The following is a 26,757-nucleotide window of genomic DNA, read 5'->3' as shown; positions in this document are numbered from 1 at the left end:
GCATCCCCTTTTACTTATTTTCTTCTCATATCCTTCTGATATTGGGTACAGTAATAAAATCCAAAAATAATTATACATGTAATATGCTCTCAGTGGCAGCAGCATAGGGTCATTTAGAGAAACTTAAGTCCACCTCTTCCCTTTCATAATCTCCATCCTGCTCCTTCAAAAACACTCCAAATAAACATTCAATCTCAATCTACGTAACAAGAGTGTCCAGGCACTGCTGACCTGACTTCAGGACAATCTCCTTAGCCCTCTTTCAAACAAGATGGCTGCCCCTAACTCCTACATGATTCTCAAACTGCCACAGTATAATCTGAGGATTTGCAAAATGCAACTTCAGTTATATTCAGTATATTAGTCACATAGCTTGAAAGACTTTCAAATTGCTAAGCCAATTTATTTACCTGACAGAGGTACAGAGAGTCCAGATTACCTCCTTAGGGTCACACTTCCAATTGTAGTGATGAAAGATAAACTCAGAACCTTTGTTACTACAATCACATCAGTGTTCTCCTAATGGGTAATGTTCATTTTTTGATTCTTCATTAATTCTTCTTCATTGAGTGAATTTTAAGAGTTTTGAAAAGCTTGTTACAAGTACAGTTAATGTCTACATTGTTTGACTGTATCAGGGGACATTTATTGATTCTTTACGGATGCCAAATGCTTTTGAAAATCCTAAAAAAATAAAACAGTTAACCGACAGTAGTGGTAAAGTAATTACACTTTAATACATAAGAAGATAAGTTCAAATGGCATTGAACTGGGTAAAAAATTCTACTTATTTAATTTTCATTATAACTTTTAAATTAGCATTCTTGAATATTTGTCATATCATTTGCATTGTTAAAGTTTATTAAATTCAGGATAGGTGTAAGCCCAAAAATATGTAACTGAAATTAAAGTGTTTCCTCCAAACAACAGAGAGAACTTGAAATTATGTTATTTGCTGCATTAAATGTGAGACATACATAGATAGTAGCTAGATCAATATAGACATATGGATAGATATATTTAATTCTGTAATTTTGAAAATCACATTTTTTTCAGAATTTTCTAAAAAGACATTAAGTAGGTAAGTTTCAAACATGTAACATGCATTTCAGGTCATCTATTATCAAATTATTATATAAATTCTGTTCACTCACCACCCTCTACCATAATCAAGTTTTAGAATTGTAAAGTTACATTAATCATACTTCTCTAACTGCAAAAGAGTTTACACCAGTGGTAACCACAATAATTGTCATGTGTACTATTAGTCATTCCTAAAATTTTAACATAATATTCTGCTAATTCTTGGATATAACTAGCAATATTTTAGCTTTTCACTTACTCTCCAGCATTATTAAAGAAAAATGTGCATTTGCAGAACTCTGCACCTGCATACATTTGGATTCCTGCATCCTACTAGTAATACAGGAAAGATATCATGGCATTCCATAAAGAAAAAAACAAAAAAAGTTATGAATAGCTCAACCTTCCAATATCACATCTAATTAGCATTGTTTTCTTTCTGAATTAAGTGTATTTAGTAAATAGTAATCATGCCTTGAGTTCCATAAAATATAAGACCATGTGGTCAACAAATCATCTTTATGTTGCTATAGTTACAAGAGTAGGCTTGTAAATTTTATGTTAATATTAAAAGAAAAGAAAAATATGTTTGCCTTCACCAACAGCAACTGTAAGCAAATGCAGGTATACAGCACTTTATTAGAAAGAACCCCTTTAGTAAGCACATGTAAGAGGAATTAATCATTCATTCCCTGCAGACTGCTTATGTATTTCATCGGGCCATTATCTGATCTGAATAACAAGAACAATTGCATAATAAAACACATTACTGCTGACACTAGCAACTTTCTTCTCAACTTTAAAGTTGCAACTACCTCTGTACAGGACAGAGAGCTGGTGGCCAAAAAGGTGACAATTTAATCACCCATCCTGCTTTGACATTTTTATCTGCTATTATATAGAGACAGGGATCGAATGCATGTGCAAGCTTTACTAGAAACAGCTTTCATTCAGGCTATTTTCCTTAGCACTATGACATAATTACAACAGAGGCAGAATGTATGTCAGGTTAGTTTTAATGTTACTTACAAATATTTGCTTTCAGAAATTCAAAAAGAATGCACAAATCTGTCATGTCTTCTCTACTGTGTAAAATATGTCCTATACTAATATATGTAATAACATGTTTGAACCACTGTTAAATTTGCCCTACTTAGGTACAATCTTCCCCTTTATTTTTCAATAATTATTTTTTTTTCAAATATCAGATACCCTCTTGGACATGTGAGGTCAGAAATGAGTAGAGGTTATGTGCTATAATACAAATCTGATCAGCCAAGGGCTTCATTTTAAATCACTTAAATTCATTTTTAAACCAATAATAGAAATGTTAGCTAAGAGCAGTAATATGTCTAAGATAACTCATTTGGATAAGAAATTAAATAATAATCAAGAAACAATGACACATCTTTCTCAAATGATTCCATATATGATAACTTCATGTCAACCAATTAATTAACTGTTCTATTGTCCTGTCTCATTACCCTAAAAACTTATGGCCCAAGATATTTAGAGCTTTCAACACTGAGTAATCAAAACAACTCTAAAAGATCTCTACCTTTTTGTAATAATTGTAACTTAGCTTACTCTTATAATTTCTAAAACCAATCCCCCATGAATACAGATGCTTTTATATACTCACTTAAGTAAATAAGGAGGTAAAAATATACTCATTCTACCATTATCAACAATTAAATACAAGGAAGCCCTTAGGTATAATTAATAATAAGCTGTTTTATTGAAAGAAATTCTCTGAGATAAGTACTTTTACTTTTCAATCTGGTTTTTAACTTATAAGGGGTTTTTATTAAAAAGTATGTCTTATACTGAGAAAGAAATTAACAGTTAAAGATAAAAGGGATAAACTTTTTCTAATCACTATTAGACTCTAGTCAGTATAATTACTACCATGTCAAAAAACTTAGGATTTGTTAAAAATCAGGTCTGTTTTGTCTAAGTTGCAACTCCTACTGTATCTACTGTATATGTAACAATGCAAGAAGAATTAGATTCAGAATCCATTTGGCAGTGATAAAGAAAAAAAATGCTGAAATGTTATTGATTCTCTCCCTCTTGTGCAAAACAAACTGAGTCAACTATACTTTTCCTGACATAACACAAAGGTTTTATTTAGATATTACAAAATATTGGCAAATGTTAGACTATATGTTTTATATATATATGTATAATGAACTTATTAACCCTTTTGTAGAAAGAAGAGTGTCCTACTTCTGTAAAAAGAAATGCTACAGCTACTGACATGGTGATGTTAGCCCCAAGAGGAATACTGCCTGCAAAAGTTTTTGATGCGGAGATATTCAGCCTTAGGAGACACCTTAAACCTGTCACTGGCTGCTGAGCCCTGTCAGAGTTTATAACCCGCTGTGTCAAAGTCACAGTCTCAGCCCTGCCCTCTCCAAAGCATTTTTCACATTCTCTCTCCAAATTAAGTTCATTCAAATTCTCCAACTATTCTAGTTCCAGGATTTTCCTCCACGTATTATCTCCTTACAGGCATGAAGAAATCGCAACAGAATTTTCATCTGGTCTTTCAAACCATCCTTATTAACTTTCCCTTTTCCGCCCCCCCTCTTTTTTTTTTTTTCTAGCGCTTTTCAGAACTAAAGATAAAACAACCAACCAACTGAAGTCAGAGTAGGGTGGGAGTTAGCATGGATTAGGGTTGAGGTTGAAGGTAGCAGGAGAAGTGAGCCAGTAGGGTTAGATTTTTCAAGCTTTTTCTAGATAACCATCCTTAAATCTTAGAACCAACCAATGTTTAACAAAGCAGGTTTCCAATAGCCCTTGAACAATAAACGTTAAAAAATCAGTTTTCCAGTAAGGCTGCCCATACTGAACCCATATCGAAGTCTTCTAAGGGCTCTTCCAAAAAAAAAAAAGAAAGAAAAAGAAAAGAAAAAAAATGCTTAGCGAACCACTTCTCAAATAGGAGCTACTGAAGTTATATAAGTCAAGTTATTCCCAGGTAAAATGAATAAACTGTCCACAGCATTGGACATTGGGCATTGAAAAGCATCAGCATATGCTTCACTTTAGAGAAAAGAAAGACAGAAGCACAGTTTACTTACTAAAGCAGCCGCTCCAGTCCTCCTTGGAAACCCTGAGGAGTCTTCTCTTTTCTTTCCTACCAGTCAAATAAAGAATTGTGTTTCTATTCCACACAGGCCCAGAATAAACTGCAAAAAGGGATGGCACATGCACAGCAGCCCGTCAGGGTTTGGCTTTGGTGGGGTGCTTCGATTTCTGATTGTTTCAAAAGTGGGATCTTCTTTTCCGGAGGGAGGGGGCAAAGGAAGAAAAAGAAAGGGCGCTCCGAAAGCCGGCTTGGGTCCTGCAAATTATTCTGAAGGCAAAGTACCTGCACTCTCCCGGCCGAGGCTGGCTGTCAGCGCCGCGCGGGAGGGGAGGAGGCTCGGGAGGAGGAGGAGGAGAAGAGGAGCGGGAGGACTCGGGCTGGGAGGGGAGCGCAGGGTGGGGGAGGCCGGTGAGCGGCTCCCGGCTCCCCGGAGAAGCAGCCGAGACGGCAAGGAGGAGGCGAGGCTCTGTCAGGGCGAGGCGCTGCCCCACGCGCTCCGGCCGCCGGCTGCGGGCGCGGCTGGGCGGGGAGCCGAGGCGGTCGCTCCCGCACTCGCTCGCTCGCTCGCTGGCGCTCCCTCCTCGTCTCGCTCGCACTCACAGGCACACACCCCACGTCTCCAGCAGCTGCCGCTCGGCCTCACGCACTCACCTGCATTTCCTTAACGAGCCACTTGATGGCTGCCAGCGGCGTGGGCCCCGCTCCGGCGGGCGGGAGCCGGGGCGGGGAGAACGCGGCGCGGGATGCTCCGAGCGCCCGCTGGGGAGAGAAGCGGCTGCGGCGGCGGCGCTGCGGGCGCGCCAGATGGGGCGGGAGGAGGGGAGACCCGGCACCCACCGGCCCAGAGCTGCCCGACGCGGCTTGGGCGGACCCCGCCGCCCGGGTGCCTTGGCACGATTCCAGGGATCCAGGGTAAAGCGGTTCGCGCGGGAACAGGAGGATATGTCAGGCACAGGCTATTCCCCATCACTATAGCCACAGAGGACTGGTCCAGATGCGGATCCCGATCTGTGCTTCTTCAGGTGTTCGCCTGCTTTCGGTTATTATTATTATTATTTTCCGAGGGAGGCTGTCGGTAACACCTAAGGGGTGGTGGGTGTTAATAGGGGGGGACGTAGATTTGATTTGCAATGGAATCGATGCTTATGAAGAGCAGACTTAGGGAGGTGAAGGGCAGGGGCACAGGGGTTGCTTGGCGGAGGCGGTGTACTTCAGCTGAGCTGGATGGAGTTTTCAGTAGGGGCGCTTGGCAGTCTGGCTGGGCTTGAGGGAGTGATAGAGCTCTGCCAAGGTGGTAGCTGAGAAGGGAAAACCTGTACAAGAGTTGCTGAGAATACGCCTCGCTGCAGAGGAGAGGACATGGATGCAGGGAGCGGATTCTTCCCCACCTCCTCCTTACCCCAAGGTAGAGTGGGGTATCAGAGTGCATCAGATGTGGTGTACCACAGACTCGGTAGACAGGGGAGGAGGAACTTAGACCCCCAGCGAAACTAGAAATAAGGTTTGGAGCTGGGGGGAGAAGAAGGGGCAGGATGAGAGAAAAACAGCAGGAAGCTTTTTGTCACTTTACCATCTTTCATGTCTCATCAGAGCATACAGCTATAGGCAACAAATGCTCTGCCTCTTGATAAACAGAGAGCAATGTCACCATGTCGGTGCGTTTTCTAAAAAGCCAAAATAATTATCCTGTTTGTAATATGCAACACAGAGCATTCCAGGTACAATCTGGTCAAAGGTTCTGTAAGCACTGTAGAAGAAAACAAATAAAAAAAGAACAACGAAAAAACAATTATCCATCTACTTTCCTTATATGTCAATGATCTAATCGCAGAAATGTCACTTTCTCCCGAAGAGAAATAAAGCTTAGTCAATATAGGTGAAATTTTCCCCAGGGTCCCTTCACCTTTTTCTTTTCATGCCTTCTCCATTGCTTGCTATGTCCCTTTGCTCTTTAAAAGGGACCCTTCTCCTGAACCCATGCGCTGCCAGGTTCCCTGCTCAGCCTCCCTAAAGCCACGGAGCTTACCCATCCAAGAAGGTTCCCATGCACAAACAGTCATCATCACTTAAAAAGGTTCTTGGAAATGACAAGATATGAACGAAAAAAAATTACACCATATGTGCAAGTGTGTGTGCATGTGTACATCTTTTTGTAATTATACAAAGCACTTGCCCCTCTTATGGTGCTGTCTGCCGAAGATGATGATGACTGACTCATATTCTCTCTCTCTCCCTCCCTCCTTCTCCCTTTCTGCACAAATACACACCACTCACTCCTGTCTCAGTTCCTTCCTGTCAGTGTTCAATAATGGTTTTACATGAACTTTCTGTTAGGCAGCCTCTGACTACCAAGGGCGAGTTGGAGCGGATTGGTAGGAGGGAGGCTGGTCTCAATGATGCCGCTCTGTTTCCTGCCATCCCTCAGTCATTACATACACTACTGTACTTAATGCCAAGTGGCAGCAGAAATGATTTCCTCTCTTGCTAGTCACAATAATATATTTGTCCTCCCTCGGAAACACATGTAATTAATAATAAAAGAAATAATGCATCTTGAAACCATGGGAAGAGCAGATGGAGGCTGATGTGGTTGTGTTAGTCACCTTTTCTGTTGTTGTTGTTGTTGCAAAGACAACGTGACCACCTCTCCCTTTCTACTGCTTCTGGTGGGTTAAGCAAAGCATTTGGCCCTTTTACTGTATTCTCTTTTCCATCTTTCCCTTGACAATAGTTTATGTGTTTTAAATAAAGATTTCATTCTGCCAACCCGCAGGAAGCTTTTAACAAGATGCAGCTGAGCGTGTCGATATCTTATATCTTTTTACTGCTGCATGGGGGTGTTCAGCAACTTGAAACTCTTCTCTACTTCAGCTCAAGGCTGGCATCTCACAGAGACAGTGCTCCCTGGGGCTGATTTACTCTTGCTCCTGTACAACTATCCTTTGGTGCCCTCTGGAAAACAAAGAATATTTTAAACAATGGAAGAATCAGGGTTATACTCAATCCCCTTCCTCCTACCTCCTCCCCACATAATAATATCACAAATGTTAAATGGATTAGCTTATTGTAGAGATTTTATTATTAATTACATCTGAGAATTGGATTGAGATGTCTTACTTGAAGGTGATTGCACCAAGCTTAAGGAGTTAAGAAAATTTTATTATCTAACTACCTATCTACACTTCCTGTAACATTATAATTTATTTCTCCTTCTTCAATAAAAAGGCAGATGCAAATGTCCGCTTTAAGTTATTGCCATATATTTACTCTTAAAAATCAGTAACCTATCTGAATTGGTTGTTGTCAGTGGACCATGTGTTTAAAACAACCATAACAAATGTAAGATAAAAATAACCAAAAAGGGACAGTGAAATTGGGCCAACAAAGCATGGTCCTGAATATCAGTTGCTTTGAGGTTCCCTTTATTTTAACACATTTCTTTATTTATCAAATCTACATTTACCTTTGTAATTATAGGCTTATAATTAATTTTAATTATATATATAATTAATTTTAATTATATATATAATTAATTTTAATTATATATATAATTAATATTAATTATATATATATTATATATAATTATAATTAATTTTAACAGCCTGCTGTAAGTAGAAGAAATCTCAAAATTTACATTTGTATTTCAGATTTTTGAGGGAAATAAGTAATTTCCTTCCTGACTCAGTTTTTAAATTAGAATTTACAATACATAAATAGCAACTACACAGCAATAATTTCTTGTTCTAGTATGTTATTTAAATATTTTGAGAGCATCATGAGGAAATTTCCTAATTATACAGCACTCCATATTGTGGAATTGAATAAAGCGATAATTCCATATTGTGGAATTGAATAAAGAGATAATTCCATAGTGTGGAAAGGAATAAAGAAATAAAAGGACAATAAGGAAGCCAGGGAGAGCAAGTAACCTGTTGGAAAGGAGACAAGGATCTAGGAGGTGTTCGAAGCCCAATCTGTAGGTAGGTTGGATTTGTCAGCAGTAGACTCTCACACTTGGACTACTGTTTGTTTGTTTGCTTTGCCTCAGTCTGCAGTAATGGTGTTCACTTAATTTATTCTCCCTTTTCTCCACTTTTCCTTCTAAAGTTATGCCACTTGGCAGAAACTACAAGTAGAAACAATTTTATATTGATAACATAAAATCATGCAGAAAACCATGTACTTAATGAATCAAACTGCTCATACTTATTTCATGTGGGAAAAGATAACCTCCTACTCTTTAACTTTTATTTAGTCAATGGAAGTATAATTTCAGTTGACTAAATGGGTATAATTTACCCAATTTCTTATAGATGGTTGGATACCAAGAAAGCTGCTCAGGAAACCTTACAACACAATGGAAAAAGTGAGTTGACTATATAATTATTCAATGAGTTGTCTATATAATTATCCAGTTTAAGGAGTCTTAATGAAGTCATATTTGTGATGGTTGTAGGTACAAGGTATAGATGTCATTCCACTGAAATCATGATGTAGCTAATGCTAAATTGCACAAAATCTAAAGGCTTCAGGTTTTGACATAATGTATACATTTATTTTCTCACTTATTGTGCTGGTAGTTGTCTATCCCTGCCCCTCTATTTAATCCCAACCTCAGATCCCTCATGTGCTCTTTTCTGTGCTCTATGGATTAATCTTTAGGTATTGTACTAACCTGGTTTCCCTTGTCCCCTGGTTTCTGTTTGGGTTTTGTCAATGAGAGGCACCAGAAAGGGGCAGGAGGAGAGAAAAAGCAGGGCCATGTTTCCCCCATTTGCAGTATAACTTGGCACTGTGGTTCTTTCTGGCAGTGGCTACACAGTCTTTTCTTGTCACCACCTTTCCATAGCTCTACCTCATATTTTCCCCCAACATCCCCACTGTATCTGTTGCTCCTTCAGCTTTCCACTATGGCTAGCAATTAAAATAGCCAGTATCCCTCATGGGATCCCATAACACAGCTACCCTTCTAGAAAGTATCCCTTATCGAAATTCTCTTTAAAATGATTCCTGATTGTGCCTTCCATTTCCTCCTGATACTCTGAATCATCCATTTCTGTTTTTTAAATTCATAGTATTCAAAGATATCATTTTTATTCAATTGTCCTAGGTTTAACAAATATATTGTCTAATGTGTAGAGAAGTGCCAAAACATTATTATTACTCAAAATGAAAATAACTGTAACATACCACAAGAAAATGTTTGATGGTACAGCTGTGATGGTAAAGTTCATGTGTCAACTTCAGTGGACTAAGAGATGCCCAGATAAATAGAGAAGCATTATTTCTGGGTAAGTCTGCAAAGGTGTATTTGGAAGACAGTAGTATTTGAATCAGTAGACTGAGTTAAGAAGATCATACTCACCAGTGTGGACAGGAATCATCTAATCCAGTGGAGGCCAGAATAGAATAAAAAGGCAGAGGAAAGGTGAATTCTCTGTCTTGCTCTCTCTATCTTACTCTATTTCTGTCTTTCTCTCTCCCTCCCTCTGTTACTCTCTACCTCTCCCCATCTTTCCTTGATCTGGGAAGCTGACACCCATTTTCTCTTGTGCTCAGACATTGGAGCTCCTGGTTAAGCCTTCAGACTCCAGGAGGCACACCACTGGGCTCCTCAAGTTCTCACCCCTTTGGTCTCAGACTGAATTATACCACCAACTTCCCGGGTTCTCCACCTTGCAGATGGCAGATTGTGGAACTTCTTGGCCTCCATAGTTGCATGAAGCAATTCTCATATTAATTCGCCACTTACATATCTATACATATTCTCTTGGTTCTGTTTCTCTGGAGAACCCTGACTTATACATGACCTACATATATAGCTAAATAACAATGTATTAATACTTTCCACAGAGGTGTCATGTCTCTGTATATTAAATGATCCAAGGCCAGGCGCGGTGGCTCACGCCTGTAATCCCAGCACTTTGGGAAGCCAAGGTGGGCAGAGGAGGTCAGGAGTTTGAGACCAGCCTGGCCAATATGGTGAAACACCTTCTCTACTAAAAAAATGTTAGCCGGGTATGGTGGCGCACACCTGTAATCCCAGCTACTTGGGAGGCTGAGGAGGGAGAATTGCTAGAACCTGGGAGATGGAAGTTGCAGTGAGCCAAGATTACACCACTGCACTCCAGCCTGGGTGACAGAGCGTGACACTGTCTCAATAAAAATAAAAATAAATGATACAGATTCATCAAAATTATAAAACTACCTCAGTTTTTAAAAAACATGTTTGTCACTGTTTTATGGTATCTGATTGCAAAATTACAATAATGATGGCTAGTATTTATTAGTTGATGAAACACAACAATAATTTGTAAGGTATAGTAATTCCCATCAACTTTAGAAACTGAATTAGCAATCAAAACTATATATATCTATTCTTTTAATTATTTTTAAAAGCCTATAATAAGGATGTTAAAGGTAAAGCTAAGTTTTCAATGATAACCCTAAAATAACTGCATTATGCATATCCTTTGGAAAGAAAGAGAGCAACGAGGGATGGATTTAAAAAATTCAATCTACCAAGTTATTTTATGCAAATAGTTTTTAAAATAACATCATATAAATTAACAAAGATCAGGGCAAGTTCCTTAATCAAAGTAAAATATTAAATATAATTTTAAAGAGAAAATTTAATAGTTCCTATGAGTTGTTTTGCCTATTTTGACCTTAAAAATTAATAAACAGTTATCACATTCAAGATCTTACCTATACATATCTACTTAAGACACTGTAAATTTTGCTTCTTCTGATACTGAGTAATGTTGCATTTTCTTTTATAAATGAGACATAAGGATGATAGCAACCACACATGCACACTCCAGAGATTGTTCTAACTTCCCTCCACCCCTTTTTTTGAAACAGGGTCTTGCTCTGTTGCCCAGCCTGTATCACAATCTCAGCTCACTGCAACCACCTCTCGAAGTCAAGCAATTATCCCACCTCAGCCTTCTAAGAAGCTGGGACCACAGGCGAGAGCCACCACACCTGGCTTATTGTTTTTTGCATGTTTAGTAGAAATGAGGTTTCGCCATGTTGCCCAGGCTGGTCTTGAACTCCTGAGCTCGAGCGATCTGCCAGCCTCTGCATCCCAAAGTGTTAGGATTACAGGTGTGAGCTGCATGCCTGGCCTAACTTTTTCAGTTGTATTAACACTATGCCATCTAAATTTTGCATCTAACAAAACTCATTTTCAGGAAACAGGTTGATTGGAGGTCATGGAATGGTTAAATATTAGAGCTGAGACTTGTATCCAGGCAGTCTGGCTCCTGAGTCTCTGTGCTTAACCAATATTCAGTGTTATACAAATCATTTTCTTAACTCTGTATGCCTTTTCTTTCCTAAGTTCAGAGGCTTCCGAAAAATTTAGCTGAAAGTGAGAAATTCCTATTCAGTGAATGGAGACTATAGGGTAGAGCTGGTGCCAAAGGATAATTGTGGGACCGTCTCAGAGAAATAAGTTTCAATTTTTAAAGTGGGTCTTTTAATTTATGTTTCTATTTGAGTCATTTTGTATTTTATTTATTTTCATATGACCAATCATCTTGTGTTCCACATTTCTAATGATATAGTCAAAAATTATATAGAAAAGTGTTAAATAAATTTATGATTATTTCTAAGTAAATTATTTACAAGTCTGTTCTATTACCATAATTTACTATATTTGCTAATTTTCCCTTTTGTAAAATTATTTTTATCTATTCACATTTTCTTATTTCCTACCTTCATCTATAAACAGGAGAAAAAAATTATGTAAAGCCAGTGCCTCTCTTTTATAATAAGGGGTCAACTTTTTGGAACCTCCATAAGATTTCCCCCTTTTTTAGTGAAGGACAATATGTTTTTCAGGTACTTACTCCTGACCTTTGGTTTATATGTAATGATATTGTGGCAGGAAAAAAATATAGTGGCCTTTATATATACCACAGGCTTTATGTACATTTTAAATATTTAAACTTGTAAAATGTTAAAAATGTAAGTAAAAGGAAAAAAGATGACAACCATATCATTATGAGACTATTATTTTTAGCATTCTAAACTTACAGATGATAAGCCAATTATACTATCTCTTTTTATGGAACGATATGTAAAGTAAATAAAAGTAACAAGTATATACACGTCTTGTTTTTCATGTATCAGTATTATAGCACAAAAGATGATTTGACCCAGCATCGTAAGTTTTAATCTCATTTTTACAGATGAAGCAACTAAATGCAGTGTGTGTGAAGTGTTCATTTTTATATGGCTAATGAGTGATTGAGGTCCTTCTATTTCCTGGAATCCTCTTATCATAACTTAAAGAATAGTACTAATTTTAAAACATATTACATGTAATGTATTTTTAAAGATATCTGTAGGAATATATGTGTCTTATTTAAATTTAGGAAATTTTTGTTCTTTAAATTACAATGTGTGTGTTTTCCTAAGCCCCCCTCTCATATTCTAATAAAAAAAATTACCGCATTAATGTTTTAAACAATTTAAAATAAGAAATTAAAAAAAAGACTGCTATGTTCAGAAAAGGAAAGCATCAAGACTTCTCACAGGAAGTCTGCTAGAGAGGGTAGTAAAATTGTGTGCCTAGTGAGGAGTCATCTTTTTTTGTTTTTTGTTTTACAGAGTCTCACTCTGTCACCCAGGCAGGAGGGCAGTGGCATGATGTTGGCTCACTGCAACTTCTACCGCCCGGGTTCAAGCGATTCTCCTGCCTCAGCCTCCCGAGTAGCTGGGATTACACGCGCCTGCCACCACACCTGGATAATTTTTGTATTCTTAGTAGAGATGAGGTTCCACCATCTTGGTCAGGCTGGTCTTGAACTCCTGACCTCGTGATCCACCCTCCTCGGCCTCCCAAAGTCCTGGGATTACAGGTGGGAACCACCGCGCCCAGCCAAGGAGTCATCTTTACGAGTACTTTTCACTATCCCTAGGATTAATCAGACTACTTAGCAGAGTTTCATCTAAGCTATTAAAACATGAATATAATGTGGATATACAATATGAATATGAATGTGATAATGGGGAAAGGATATATTAATGCTAGTGTGTTCTCCCCAAAAAATCTCCTACTGCATCAGGCCTCACTTTCTCAGACACACACATGCAAGCACACCCAGGCATCCACACTCAGAGCAAATGAGGTTACACTTTTCCTTGCTTAGCCTTTACGCTCCTATCCTGAGCTCTAAGGCTTTTTGCTTCTGTTTCTCAGACTTCTGTTCCTTATACAGAAATAGACAAACATACACCACACTGGAGAAGTGGGAAGAAATCTGAATGGGTATGAAGAGACTCAGACCAGATATTTCTGGAAATACAGATTGGAAATATAAGATTTGAGGCAGTTATAGTCTCTTGAGCAACTACAAGATGTGGAAAAGTTGGAAAGAAAAGAAAAACACGGTGTGTTATAGAAGTGTCACTGAACCAGGAACTCAATATTTTTTTTGAAGGGTTCATTACTGAAGACTGGATTACATTTCTATTACTTTTTTGTTTTTAAATCTTTTGTCTATTTGGGTAATCAAAAGCTTTTACACCACACCTTAAAGAGCCTGGAATGTGGGGGGATTTTACACACACACATATACACCATTACACACTGGGACATACATAGTTTTCAAGCAAGCAAATATAGGTTACAAAGTTACATAGTTTATAAATTAATTTGAAAATATGATTATCCTGAAAAGATATCAGCATAATTTTAACATAGATTGGATATATGTTTTCATTTATATTAAATGCCATTGTTTTCTAATTATCACATTTTCTAAATAATATTTTACTTAAATGTGTTTTTTTCTTAATGATAACACAAATGCATTACTTAAATTGAAGTTTTAGTTAAATGATATTTTTTAAAATCCTTAGTGACAATTATGATACTGCTTCTGAAAATAAAATATCTACATATTAATATTAATAAATGTAATCAAATAAATAAAATGTTTTAAATTTAATTTCTTTCATATAAATATAAACACTTTTTCATTTTTACTCTAGTAGAAATGCAAAAATTATTATTGAAAGCAAAATTCTTTTAGAGGAGTTAAATCAGTGCTTCTTAGATATTTTTATTTCCAAAGGCTCCACCCTCAATCTCTGCTTAGTAAGTCCTATGCACACTCATGATACAAAAAAATTTAGATTATACTCATCCAGACAAAAGAGATACCAGTCACATTTTCCATTCTTTCTTGCATTTCCATGTTACCAATAACAGGTGTCAGATAGGTAAGATCAAAAGCAATACAGGCCTGTCATACGTTTGTTTAAAATACAACCTATGTGTCTTTCAGTGTTGTGGGAAGGAGGTACCAATTTTAGTGGATTTAACCAAACATATGTTGTGAGAGTGTATTAGTCAGTTCTCACAATGCTCTAAAGAAATACCTGAGACTGGGTAATTTGTAAAGAAAGGAGATTTAATTGGCTCACAGTTATGAATGCTGTATAGGAAGCGTGATGCTGGCATCTGCTCAGCTTCTAGGGAGGCCTCAGGAAAATTACAATCACGGTGGAAAGTAAAGGGGAAACAGGCACATCTTACATGGCTGGAGCAGGAGCAAGAATGAGTGAGGGAGGTGCTACATACTTTTAAACAACCAGATCTCATGATAACTCACTCACGTACTATCATGAGAACCACATAGAAGAAATGATGCCAACCCATTTATGAGAACTCTGTCCCCGTGATTCAATGACCTCCCACTAGACCAAACCACCAACACTGGGGATTACAATTCTACAAGAGATTTGGTGGGAATATAGATCCAGACAATATCATTCTGCTTCTGGCCCCTCCAAATTCATCTTTTCACATTGGAAAATACAATCATGGCTTCTCAACAATTCCCCAAATTCTTAATTCATTGCAGCATTAAGTCAAAACTCCAAAGTTGAAAGTATCATCTGAGAAAAGGCAAGTCCCTTCCACCTATGAGCATGTAAAATCAAAAACAAGTTAGTTACTTCCAAGATAAAATGGGGTTATAGGCATTGGGTAAATACTCCTGTTTCAAAAGGGAAAATTGGCCAAAAGAAAGAGACTACAGACCCCTCACAAGTCTGAAACTCAGCAGGGCAGTCATTAAATCTCAACGCTCCAAAATAATCTCACTTGAATCCATGTCTCACATCCAGGGCACGTGGGTGCAAGCGAGTGGCTCCGGCAGCTCCGCCCCTGTGGCTTTGCAAAGTTCAACCCCTGTAACTGCTCTTGTGGGCTTGTGTTGAGTGCTTGCAGCTTTTGCAGATTCAGGGTGCAAGCTGCTGGTAGCTCTACCATTCTGGGGTCTGGAGAATGGTGGCCCTCTTCTCAGAACTCCACTAGGCAATACCCCAGTGGGGACTCTGCGTGGGGCCTCCAACCCTAGATTTTCCCTCTGCACTGCCTTAGTAGAGGTTTTCTGAGAGGGCTTCACCCCTACAGCAGGTTTCTGCCTGGGCATCCATGCCTTTCCATACATCTGAAATCTAGGCGGAGGCTCCAAAGCCACAACTCTTGCACTCTGTGCACCGACAGGCTTAACACCATATGGAAGCTGCCGAGGCTTATGGCTTGCAGCCTCTGAAGCAGTGATCTGACTGCACCTGGGCACATTTTAGGACTGGCTAGAGCTGGAGTCGCTGGGACACAGGAAACAGTGTCTGGAGGCTGCGCAGAGTGGTGGGAAAACCATTCTTTCCTTCTAGACTTCTGGGTCTGTGATGGGTGGGCTGTCATGAATATCTCTGAAATGCCTTTGAGGCATTTTCCCCATTGTCTTAGATATTAGCACTAGGCTCCTTTTTATTTATGCAGCTAGCTTGAATTCCTTCACTAAAAATAGGTGTCTCTTTCCTACCACATGCCCAGGCTACAAAGTTTCCAAACTCAAACATGCTACTTCCCTTTTATTTAGATTTAAATAATTTATTTGCTCACACATTTGAGCATAAGTTGTTAGAAGCAGCCAGGTAACAGTTCGAATGTTTTGCTGCTTACACATTTCTTCTGCCAGATACTCTAAATTGTCATTCTCAAGTTCAAATTTCCACAAATACCTAGAGAGGAAGCACAATGCAGTACCAGAAATAAGCAGCATTGGTGCATGTTAAAACAAAGGAAACGGGGTTTCTCCTTTTTGTAGAAAGTGCTAGTTAATAAGTAAGAAAAGCAATGAAAATTTGTGGGTCCAGATATCAAAGTGCTTCTGAATAGCTGAATTCATACTGCAGAAAATTACAGTTGGTTGAATGCATTTCTCAAAATTATTTAAAGACTGAAACATGTTCCCTTATAATGTTAATTAAAATGCAACAGGTGTGTGTGTGTGTGTGTGTGTGTGTATCCATTCATCATTATGTTATATATGCAAAGAAAAAGACGGTATGTACTGTAATATCTAGGGCTATATTAAACTTTTTGTGTCTGTATCTAAAAGAAAATGATTTAATTATCAGAATTATGTTTTAAATAGATGCAAGTTTAAATTTTATTTGTAATACATTCTGAGAGTTGGTAAGTGTTTTTATTCTAAAATATTCACATTGTTTCCAGTAGAATCTATATAGAATTTATGAGAGGTTAAATTAATTACTATATGCAAATGTTTGCAATAAGCCTACTTGCATAATACTTTCTCTATTTTTCACCATGCCTTCAACCCTACTGTATATATTACATAGGAAAAGATGGAAAAATGAGTGTTTCACCTTGTTTGAAAAGTTTCACAAAATTAAATTTGGAAGAAAGACTTTGTATATTTTTTAAGTATCTTCAGATCTTCCTTCTATAATAAAAATTATAAAGATTAGTTTAACTTTGTACATTATGTCTCTTTTCACAAAAAGTGTTTTCAGTCTTAAAAGGAACAAAATGATAACTAAGTATTTCCAGAAATAAAATAGTTCAAGAAGTTCAAATATGTGGACTTTGAATGTTTTTCATATGCATATTATTTTTCTAAATTTACTTAAATTAATCAGAATTGTGCTACTGGAATAACCTTCAAAATTTATAAGGTAATTTGTTTCAAATTGAGTGGCCCACTGAAATTTCAGGTTTTAACAATCCAAAGTGAGAAGAGAATTTTAAAGTATAAGAGGAATCACTTAATACTGAGTACATAAATGATGGAACACATTTAAATGTGTTTTTTTTTAAATCATATTATTGCTTAGTGTTCTTAAATCTTGTTATGGAGGTTGCAACCTATTGATTGTGTCATATGAGATTTTATTAGGATATATGAAGAGCCATCATATAACTTCTATGAATCACTCTGTATTTCTTGAACTAAAGCTAATGATTTTCAAGCACAGAATGAGAACCAATCAACTCATAGCAAAATACTGATTACATAATGGATACATTATTTTCTTATATCAATGTGATGACAGCTTGATTTCTAGCTTGTTTTTGATAAACTACAGTGAGTAGAATTCTAACTATAAAAATATGTTCCTATGACATATTTTTTAAACAAAAACAAGGTAAATGACATAACAAATTTCATTTGTTTTAATTTTAAGTATTATAAGTCATTAAAAGGTAAGATGTTATAGATCAGTATTTTAAGAATGCAGTAGTTAACTTGAATAGTCATAACTTTCTGAAACACAAAAAGAGATAAAAATGGGTTAGGGGCTTGTTTGTCCTTGCAGTTAATCTGCATTGTATTACTTTATTTCATTTTTCCAGTTGAAATGGAAATCTCTTAAGGAAGATGATGCTTTAGCAAAGGAATTTTGTGGGTTATTTTTTCCCCTTTTGAAGTTTTCAGTGGACGTAGCTTTTTGAGATAATTCTTTTCCCTGGTAGAGGATTCCCAAGATAAGGAACTGACTTTTCCTATTACAAGTACAAATTTCCTAAGTGGTTTTAGTGGTTTGAACATTTGTCCAGGACTAGCAAGAAAGAAACCACCAGCATGTATCACATAGACCACCAAAGAGCCATCAGACTCAAGTGGCTTTCAGTCACCATCAACCTCAGGTCTCTGAAAAATACAGTTTCACAATTTTTGCTTGTAAGTCTTTCTATCTTTCTGCCTGATATTACATCCCCATATTTTAAGGTCTACATATAAAGATCTTACAATAAAATGTCAAAATAGTGAACCAAATATTTTAGGATTGAATAGTATCAACAGAGCTCTGTTCCACGACCTGCCTATTATCTGGCAAGTCTGAGTTTCTTGCTCCCATTTTGCAGGTGAATCAGCAGAAGATAATTCACTTTTCTGCATTGAATTGTAAGTAGCAACTTTAGTAAGAATTACTTTCCTTAAAAACAATTATGGAAGGCAATGAAATATAATGTTTATATGTGTGAACTAAAGGAGCCAAACTGCCTAGGTTCAAATCCTTGTTCCACTTGCCAGATGTTTAACTCTTGGTAAATAATTTGGTCTTTATGAGAGTATATTTCCTTAACTTTCCTTCCAGGTAACTTTTCTTCTCCATATAATGGGCATAATAAATGTTCCTGTTTCCTTCTCTATAAAAATGAGAATAAAAATAATATCTAATTCACAGGATTGTTGCTAGGAATATGACATATAAAGAAATGATGACTGGTAGGCAGCATATGAGAACTAATTCTTGCTGTGGTAAAGAATACGGATGAACTATATTGCTCAGTTTCCCTTGCCAGACATTTCCTCTTTCATTGCTCCTCTTCTTTAAGTGTTCAAAGTAGGTAACATTTGGAGGGTCTGTCAAAACCACACCTCTGCCTTAAAACTACTCCTAGCCAGCACTTCCCAATATAGGGACTCTATTGAAGAAAATACTCCTCACCAGCATTTCCTGCTAATGAACTCTATTGGCACCACCTACAACGTGATCACAGCTGATTATCTAGGAGGGGAAAACAGAACATCTTATTTGCTACATTTTGTGTTCTGAGGATTTGATTAAAGAGATCCAAAAAACATAGTCTACAGGGCATGTGTTGTGGACTCGGAAGTTTTGTGGATTTGGAGCAGGCAAACCTATTCAGCCATGTATTCACAGAAAAAAATTAACTGAAACAGGGAAGAGGAAGAAAGCACCTGGGAGACGGGGAGAGAAGAGAGTCCATGCAGTTATTGAGAGTGATGTCTCAGCCCCTGACTCTCTTTCTTTACCTCATTTAACCTTGTAAAAAGGCTGGCAAAAATCTGTCTTCTCAACGTGAATTTAAAGAAAGCTGTGCTCACCTAATAAATTTGAACTTGGATGAGTGATTTCTGTATCTTCCAACTGAATGATCTCTGCCTCAAACAGGTGTTTTTACATTGCAGAACTGTAAGCATATCATTCTGTGAAAAATGCATTATGGGACAAGTACAAGCAAACTGTGGAGGATGAGAGGAGTGAGTTGATTCCAGGCCATGCCACACATTTCTGTGCTGAAAATGAACTTTTGAAGAACTTGTTTCTCTCATATTCACAATAGATATTTGGAAAGAAGCCAATAAACAGCGATTGTGAAGCAGAAAGAAAAAAAGTTTGCAGAAAATCTATACAAGTGTTTAGAAGGGACAATTTAAAACAGGTAGGCTTCTACAACAGCATGTTTAAGTAGTTGACAAGGTCGTTTCAGTTTACTCAGAGACTTGGAAGAGAAGGAGCCAAGGAAGAAGACAAAATGATAAAGATGACGATGATACCTGTATTTTAGTGAAAGCAGTAACATCATAGGAAGCCTGCAAAGCAAAATATAAAAAAACTCAAAGGATTATTTTTAACAGATTTGAGGCAGAATACTAATTCTGCCTTAGACAAATGAATTTATCTCCCAACTTTCAGCCTTTTCACCCTAATAACAATGTTTATCATGTAGGATTGTTATGAAGATTAAAAATAAGGACTTTGTCCTCAAGAAGACCTGGGTTCCCATCCTGATTCATAATAAAGGCTCAACATTATTTTTTCTTATAATTATTTTTATAATTGCTTCCAAATCACTGGGGTTTTTAATGAAAAGAGAAATGGATATCTAGCTTCAATCAACAAGCTTCAAAAAACAAACACAGGGATTTTAGCCCAGAGTTTTACTACAATTATTCCTTATTTATTATTAAATTGTTTGAAATTATTATTCATTATTAAACTGTTTATAGTTTATCCACATAGTGGCTTGCATTTCTGAATAACACATCAGATATCGAGAGACATCAGACCTCTGTAATGGTTATTTGCTCACTTTTGTAATGGCCTATATCTCAATCCTACATTGCACTTAAAACATAACTCCTTTTTTGCTCATAATATGAACACTTGCGGTATGTATTCCTTCAATTATAATAGGGACTCGTAATTTCTCAAATGAAATCTTAAATCCTTAGTGAATTCTTAAGTTAATTTATAAGGAATTTTATAACTTTCATGCTCTATAATGACTAGCATCTTTTGTGAGTCACTTAACCTCTCTAATATCAGTTTCCTCACCTGTAAGGTACGTTTAATAAAAACTAATCCTTATTATGTCACCAAGTTTTTGTGCCAACTATATCTCACTGGTAGAATCCTGGGAAATGTTTACAAACTCCACAAGGCCAGCTACCATCACAAAACAAACAACCACAGCTCAAAGTGGTAAGTTTTATCAAAAAGTCTATATATAATCAATCCTGTTTTTATATTTTATATATTTTTCACCATTTCTCTAAATTCAGCCCTCTCTATTCACCATAAACCCATGTCCCAAAAGAGGAAGTAGAGAAGAGCATCACTGTGCACATTAAGGAAAGTTAAATCACAAATGAAAACTTAACCACCAATGTGAGAGAATCTGCCTTTTCAGTGACTCATGACCAGTCAATTGTATTTGGAGTCCTTCTTTGAGAATAAGATACTACATTTTCCTTGGCACTGACAGTAGGGTTGCAGTATATGCTTCTAATTGCCTACCCAATATTCATTCTCATATTCTTTCATATTAATCTGAGGGTTTTGGGGGTGGGGAAATAAGCCTAGATAAAATTGGTCATCTTCCAAACACCCTTATTGATTGTTGCCCACGGCAAACAACTCTGGCCAATTAAATGCAAGAGTCACCTAGTGGGGCTTTCTGGAAATTTTTGACGAAAGAACATATTCAGTTTTTACGCTCTCTTTGGCCTTTTCAACTTCTGGCTTCTAGTCAGGAACCCTGACACTATGCCTATGAGATTGAAAGTCACAGAAAAGGATGATAAGTAAAAGATAAATGACATCCAGGTGCTTGCTATCATCACTGAGGCAACCCTAGACTGCCAGACTCCTAACTTCTTGTTCCATGTAGAAACTAAGTCTTTATCATTGTAGGGCACAGTTGGTTGAACTTTCTTTCTTATGCCCATAGCCAAAAGTGTTCATCACTTTAACTGAAATCATTTTCAAAATTCTAATATCAAGATATAAGTGATTGTTATTAAATTTATTTTATAATATGAATATGAAAAAGATGAAGAAAATGCAAAATATTTTAAGATGAATGGAATTTAAAATGTTAATTTGCAGATATATTAAACATGCATGCAAAGGAACAAGAGAAAATAGAGAACATAGTAGAATCAGTGAGTCAGGTTTAAAATGAATATAGTTGATCAGGCTTCAGTTTGAACCCTCCTTTAAAGCCTCCTCAATAGAAGGCACCAGTAAAAGTAGAAACCCTTCCTTTGTTAAGGCAATGTGCACATTTTCATTATTCATTTTATTACTTTTTTACACACACACACACACACATATATATACATACATATATATATTTCTTATAAATCTATGAATTACATTAAAAATCTAAGAAAGCAAAGGGAAAAATAAAGATTGCATAAGATTGTGAGGAAGAAGTATTTCGGTTACCAATTTGATTTCACAAATGATCTGCTTACTCCATTAATTTAAGGTCACTTGTTAGATTTATGTCAGAGCAACTTCATGAATCTACATTAAGTAAACAATAGGAAGACAAAGGCACTTAGAGCAATTACACTTTCGAAAGAAGATCAACTGATTTGTGTTCATTCTAAATAATATGGAAGCAATTATTATTCAGTTGCTAAATTGTATATCTTGAATCATCACTTCATAATATTTTGAAGTTAAAAAGGAACTTTAAGAATGTACAATTCAACTCCTTTTTCTCCATTACGCAAAAACTGAGTACTGCAACAGTATTGGAATTACCCAAAGACCTTTTTTCAATTCAATTATTTCAGGAAAAAAATGTCAACTTCAGGTTAACTTTTATTTCCTGTTGCTAATAGTACTTGAATTGTCTTCTCCCAGCTTACAACTAAAAGTAACTATAGGCCCAGCGCAGTGGCTCACACCTGTAATCCCAGCACTTTGGGAGGCCGAGGTGGGTGGATCACCTGAGGTCAGGGGTTCAAGAACAGCCTGGCCAACATGGTGAAACCCTGTCTCTACTAATAATACAAGAATTAGCTGGGCATGGCGGCACATGTCTGTAATCCCAGCTACTTGGGAGGCTGAGGCAGGAGAATCTCTTGAGCCTGGAAGGTGGAGGTTGCAGTGAGCCAAGATGGTGCCACTGCACTCCAGCATGGGCAGCAGAGTGAGACTGTCTCCAGACAAAAAACAAACAAACAAACAAAAAACTATAAAAATGGTAACTGTGAATAACACTAGTAGAGTTTTAATATTGAAATCTAAGAATATAAAGGCATGTAGGCACATAAGTAACTAGAATCCTTCATTCACTTGGGCATACAAAGGAGCAAATTATCTTGAACTAAGGCATAGTTAATAAAAATTCATTCTTGTTTCCTTTCAGAAGCTAATTTTTCAAATAACAATGAGCATTAAAGACACTTTCTTTTTGCATATTAAAGGAGATTATTTAAATGCTTTATATTCATCTGTCAAATTATGATAAAAGAGATATTTTACATTGCATGTTCCCTTGGCATCCTTTGGTTCCATGAGATCAATGGAAGTTATGTATATCTTACTAGTAAGAATTTACCTTTTTTTTTTCTTGGATTTTCTGAAACTCAAAGGACACTGCAACTCCTGGACAAAGTTTCTTTTCATTAACATTGAAAACTAAAGATAAAAGGAAACAACAGACAGTTTGGTTGACAATTTAACTAATAACTTATGGTAACAGCATGCAAAAGGTTTTTAACTCACCTGAATGGTTTTTGTTTGCTTCTTTGTTTTGGTCTATAGATTGAACGTTGGTAAAAGAGCAAGCAACCCTACAGCTCCCAATCTATTTTCTGAAGGGTTAAGAGTTGTGCTACTCTCAACACTTTCTCCTCCTTTCCCCCTCTGTATACGTCTATCTGCTTCTTTCCTTCCCCTCTGAGAGACTAATTTCTAATACAAAACACAGCTAAAGAAATGTGATTATATGGCTGAAAAAAACAATCAGTTCAAGACAAGCATCATAGTCAAGGGTAACCATAAGAATAGCAGTGCAATATTGGAGAGAGATGAGAGATGTCAAGAATGTTAGTTTCTTTCTTACATTGGGCAATAATATTATTTAGCAGAGAAAAAAAAACTAGACAATCAGAGTAATCACTATGACTGTGATTCATATTCTGAATTCCATAATAAGTTTCAAGGATCTGAAGAACTCCTTGTAATTATATGTAAGTTTCTCTATTTACACATATCTATGCAGTATATGACCATTTGATTGCAAACAACAGAAATACAACTCAAAATTGTTTAGAGAAAAGAGGTAGATTTGTTGACTCATAAACAAAGCAGATGAAAGAACATAGGAGAAATTTCAGCTGAAACAAACCAGGAACTTCGGTATCATTAAAATCTCTGTCCCTTGTCCTTTTCTCACAAAAAAAAAAAAAAAAAACAACATACTGGTTTCATTATATCCCACTCAAACCAGGGTATCTATGACACATTGGAACATGGCTGGATTCAGGTTTGATTCATACAGTGAAGGCTTGGCAACTAGAAAAGAGATTCTGCCACAATTTCCAATTACAAAATTCCTGTGAAAGTATGCTTGTTGGTTAAGTTTGGGTCATAAATGGTTCATGTTTTAATTATGGTGTCCATATAAATGTAATATTATTATTTTCCCAGTTCAAATTATATACACAACAAAATTGATCATAATGGAAGAAGCTGTGATTAGCTTAATACATTTAAAGCAAATGACTTGAAGAAGAACTTCTCAAATTAAGAGAGAGACTATTTGGTTTCTACATTAATCATTTTTTTTGTAAAACTGGTCAGCCTAGCACAAGCACACAGACACAACATATGCCAAAGATAGTGTGGTGATATTGCTAAAACTTTTGATTACAGAATTTATATTCATCTTTTAACTTTGAACTACCTCACTAATTTCTTATTTAGACTGCGGTTTTTATACTTATATTGATCCAGATATATAGAATGCCTAAAAATTTTAAGCCCAGGGGATAAAATATAAAACAAGAACCAAATATAGATTCCCTTCAAAAGAATGAATAAAATACTGGATAAATTATATTTGGGCTATCGTTAACCTATTTTTAAATGAATTTTCAGTTTCAGAACCCCTTTTTAGTTTTGGCATGTTCCTTATGTGAACATGTATTATATTTCATGTAGTCCTATGTTATCTGTAATTTTTCTAATTTTATCCTTTCTCTTAATTTCATCAAATTATAAAAATGTGTTATTTTAATGAAAACAAACAACTCCAAATACAGAAATTTACTGAGTAAAATAATTAAAGTCTTAGCCTCTAGTACCTGCTCATCCCTCAGAATGAGTCACTGTTAAAAGTTTATAGAATAGCTGTTTAGATATTTTTCTTTACATATGCACATATAATCAAACACTCTTACATTTTTGATTATACTAAAATATCGTATTAGTATTTCTCTGGTACTAGCTTTATTCAGGCAATAAAAATCAAGGATTTCCTCTTTTTAAGTACTATATGCTAATTAGCTCAGATTTTTAAAATTGTACAATATTCCATCATGTTAATGAATGCTACCAAATATTGGGCATATAATATATGCTGGTTAATATTCTGAACACTTTAAATATAATGCATAAATCCTAACAAAAAATCCACGATGTGAGAATTAATATTGTAGCTCTTTTATTGATGGGGAAAATGTGGCAAACTGAGTTTATTTTCTCAATACTTTACCTAGCCATTCTTTTAGTGCTGGATTTTCAGGAAATCTTAAATATTCTTACTATTATAAATGCTACACTGGAAAACTTTTGCTGTAAAAAGAATTGTAAGATTAATTTTTAGAATTGCCCTTCAAAATTGCTTACTGTCCACAAATGACACTGACTAATTTAAATCTTTTAATGTTTTTGTTAGTCTGAGAGGTAAACATTTGCACTTAACTGACACTTGAATTTATCGTTCTTGGATGAAAAAAGAAGTATATTTTCGTGGATTTTTAAATGACATAAACATGTGTTTTATATATAGATTTGCTTATATTCTTACCCATTGCAACTGTGTTATCTTTTTCTTAATCATCTATAGTTCTCTCTCTCTCTTTTTTTTTATTTTTTATTTATTTTTGGGGGGGGCATGAAAATGAAAACATGTCACTCATATTCTCTGTGGGGCGCCATAGTGACTACTCTTGGTCACCCCGCATTGCTTCTGTGGATCTACTGTCAAATTTTCTCCCATAGGATGCTTTTCAAGAGCTACTCCTAGCCAATGGCTGAGCAGCAGGAAATATGAAGGCCGGCTCATTCCAGTGAGAATTGCCAGTCCTTCAGGTGTGACTTTGGCTGGAAGGCTTCCCAGCAGGCTGGCAGAAATTATCCTGTAACTATTTACTTGAGAGTATTAGACTTCCTACCTAAGCCTCTTATATTCTCTCTTCACATTGTCTCCAGCATGGGGTCTAAATACCCCACCATCAACTGTGACTCGGTGTTTGCTTTTAGATTAATATAAACTAATGCACTATCCAGTTTTATTTATGAGAGTCTTTTACTATATAGAAGTTTCTTACTTTTGTTTCGGTTTTGATTTTTGTCAAAATTATCTTTGCCACTATGGTTCTACCTTTCATTGATGCCTTAGAAAGATTTTCTGGGCCAGGCGCGGTGGCTCACGCCTGTAATCCCAGCGCTTTGGGAGGCGGAGGTGGGCGGATCACGAGGTCAAGAGATAGAGACCATCCTGGCTAACACGGTGAAACCCCGTCTCTCCTAAAAATACAAAAAAATTAGCCGGGCGTGGTGGCGGGCACTTGTAGTCCCAACTACTTAGGAGGCTGAGGCAGGAGAATGATGAACCCAGGAGGAAGAGCTTGCAGTGAGCCAAGATGGCGTCACCGCACTCCAGCCTGGGCAACAGAGCGAGACTCCGTCTCAAAAAACAAAAAACAAAAAACAAAAAAAAAGGAAAGAAAGATTTTCTAACACATATTTGGGAAAAAAATTGTTTTATTTTTTGTTCCAGTACTTCTATGGTTTTAAAATTTTCTTTAGTCCACATACCCAGTTTAAGTTGTTTAATGGTGTAAGATAAAATTCTAATTTTAAACTATTTTCCAGATACATAGTTTCCCCAATATCATTTGTGGAAATAACCGATCTGTTCCCTACCACAGTTAATCACTAAATTCCTATAGAAATATGTATTT

At 36.5% G+C, this 26,757-nt stretch overlaps 2 protein-coding genes and 1 long non-coding RNA gene across 42 annotated transcripts in view; 1 reads left to right on the top strand and 2 right to left on the bottom strand.

The window, feature by feature from the left end:
• Nucleotides 1–4,761, bottom strand: part of PTPRD (protein tyrosine phosphatase receptor type D) — a 2,298,568-nt gene extending 2,293,807 nt beyond the window's left edge. For 15 of the 39 annotated variants that reach the window (XM_055350534.2, XM_055350546.2, XM_055350538.2 and 12 more), the window contains exon 1: nt 4,173–4,760. The gene's annotated coding sequence lies outside the window, so the exon portion shown is untranslated. Of the gene's footprint in view, nt 1–4,172 lie in introns of all 39 variants that reach the window. The other 24 variants (XM_055350549.2, XM_063696399.1, XM_055350550.2 and 21 more) reach the window with 7 other exon arrangements.
• Nucleotides 4,762–4,904: 143 nt separating this feature from the next.
• Nucleotides 4,905–16,920, top strand: LOC134756865 (uncharacterized). Of its 2 annotated transcripts, none has more exons than XM_063696398.1 (3): nt 4,905–5,202; nt 8,494–8,546; nt 12,800–16,920. In XM_063696398.1, exons 1-3 carry the CDS (start codon nt 4,924–4,926, stop codon nt 12,837–12,839), a joined length of 372 nt encoding a protein of 123 aa, XP_063552468.1. In that variant the 5' UTR covers nt 4,905–4,923; the 3' UTR covers nt 12,840–16,920. The 2 variants fall into 2 exon arrangements, with proteins under 2 accessions (XP_063552468.1, XP_063552467.1); XM_063696397.1 differs by lacking the exon at nt 12,800–16,920 and adding an exon at nt 9,740–12,298.
• LOC134756866 (uncharacterized) lies at nt 6,833–26,414 on the bottom strand. Its single transcript, XR_010130209.1, has 3 exons — nt 26,175–26,414; nt 23,124–23,203; nt 6,833–7,132 (listed from the first exon to the last, which is right to left on the bottom strand). It is a non-coding gene; the product is annotated as an uncharacterized lncRNA (long non-coding RNA).
• Between the last annotated feature and the right edge of the window lie 343 nt (nt 26,415–26,757).

This window comes from Gorilla gorilla, chromosome 13, assembly GCF_029281585.2.
Source record: "Gorilla gorilla gorilla isolate KB3781 chromosome 13, NHGRI_mGorGor1-v2.1_pri, whole genome shotgun sequence".
NCBI classification, from domain to species: Eukaryota; Metazoa; Chordata; class Mammalia; order Primates; family Hominidae; genus Gorilla; species Gorilla gorilla.
Note: the sequence above shows the minus strand (reverse complement) of the source record. Positions and strands in the feature narration are given on the sequence as shown.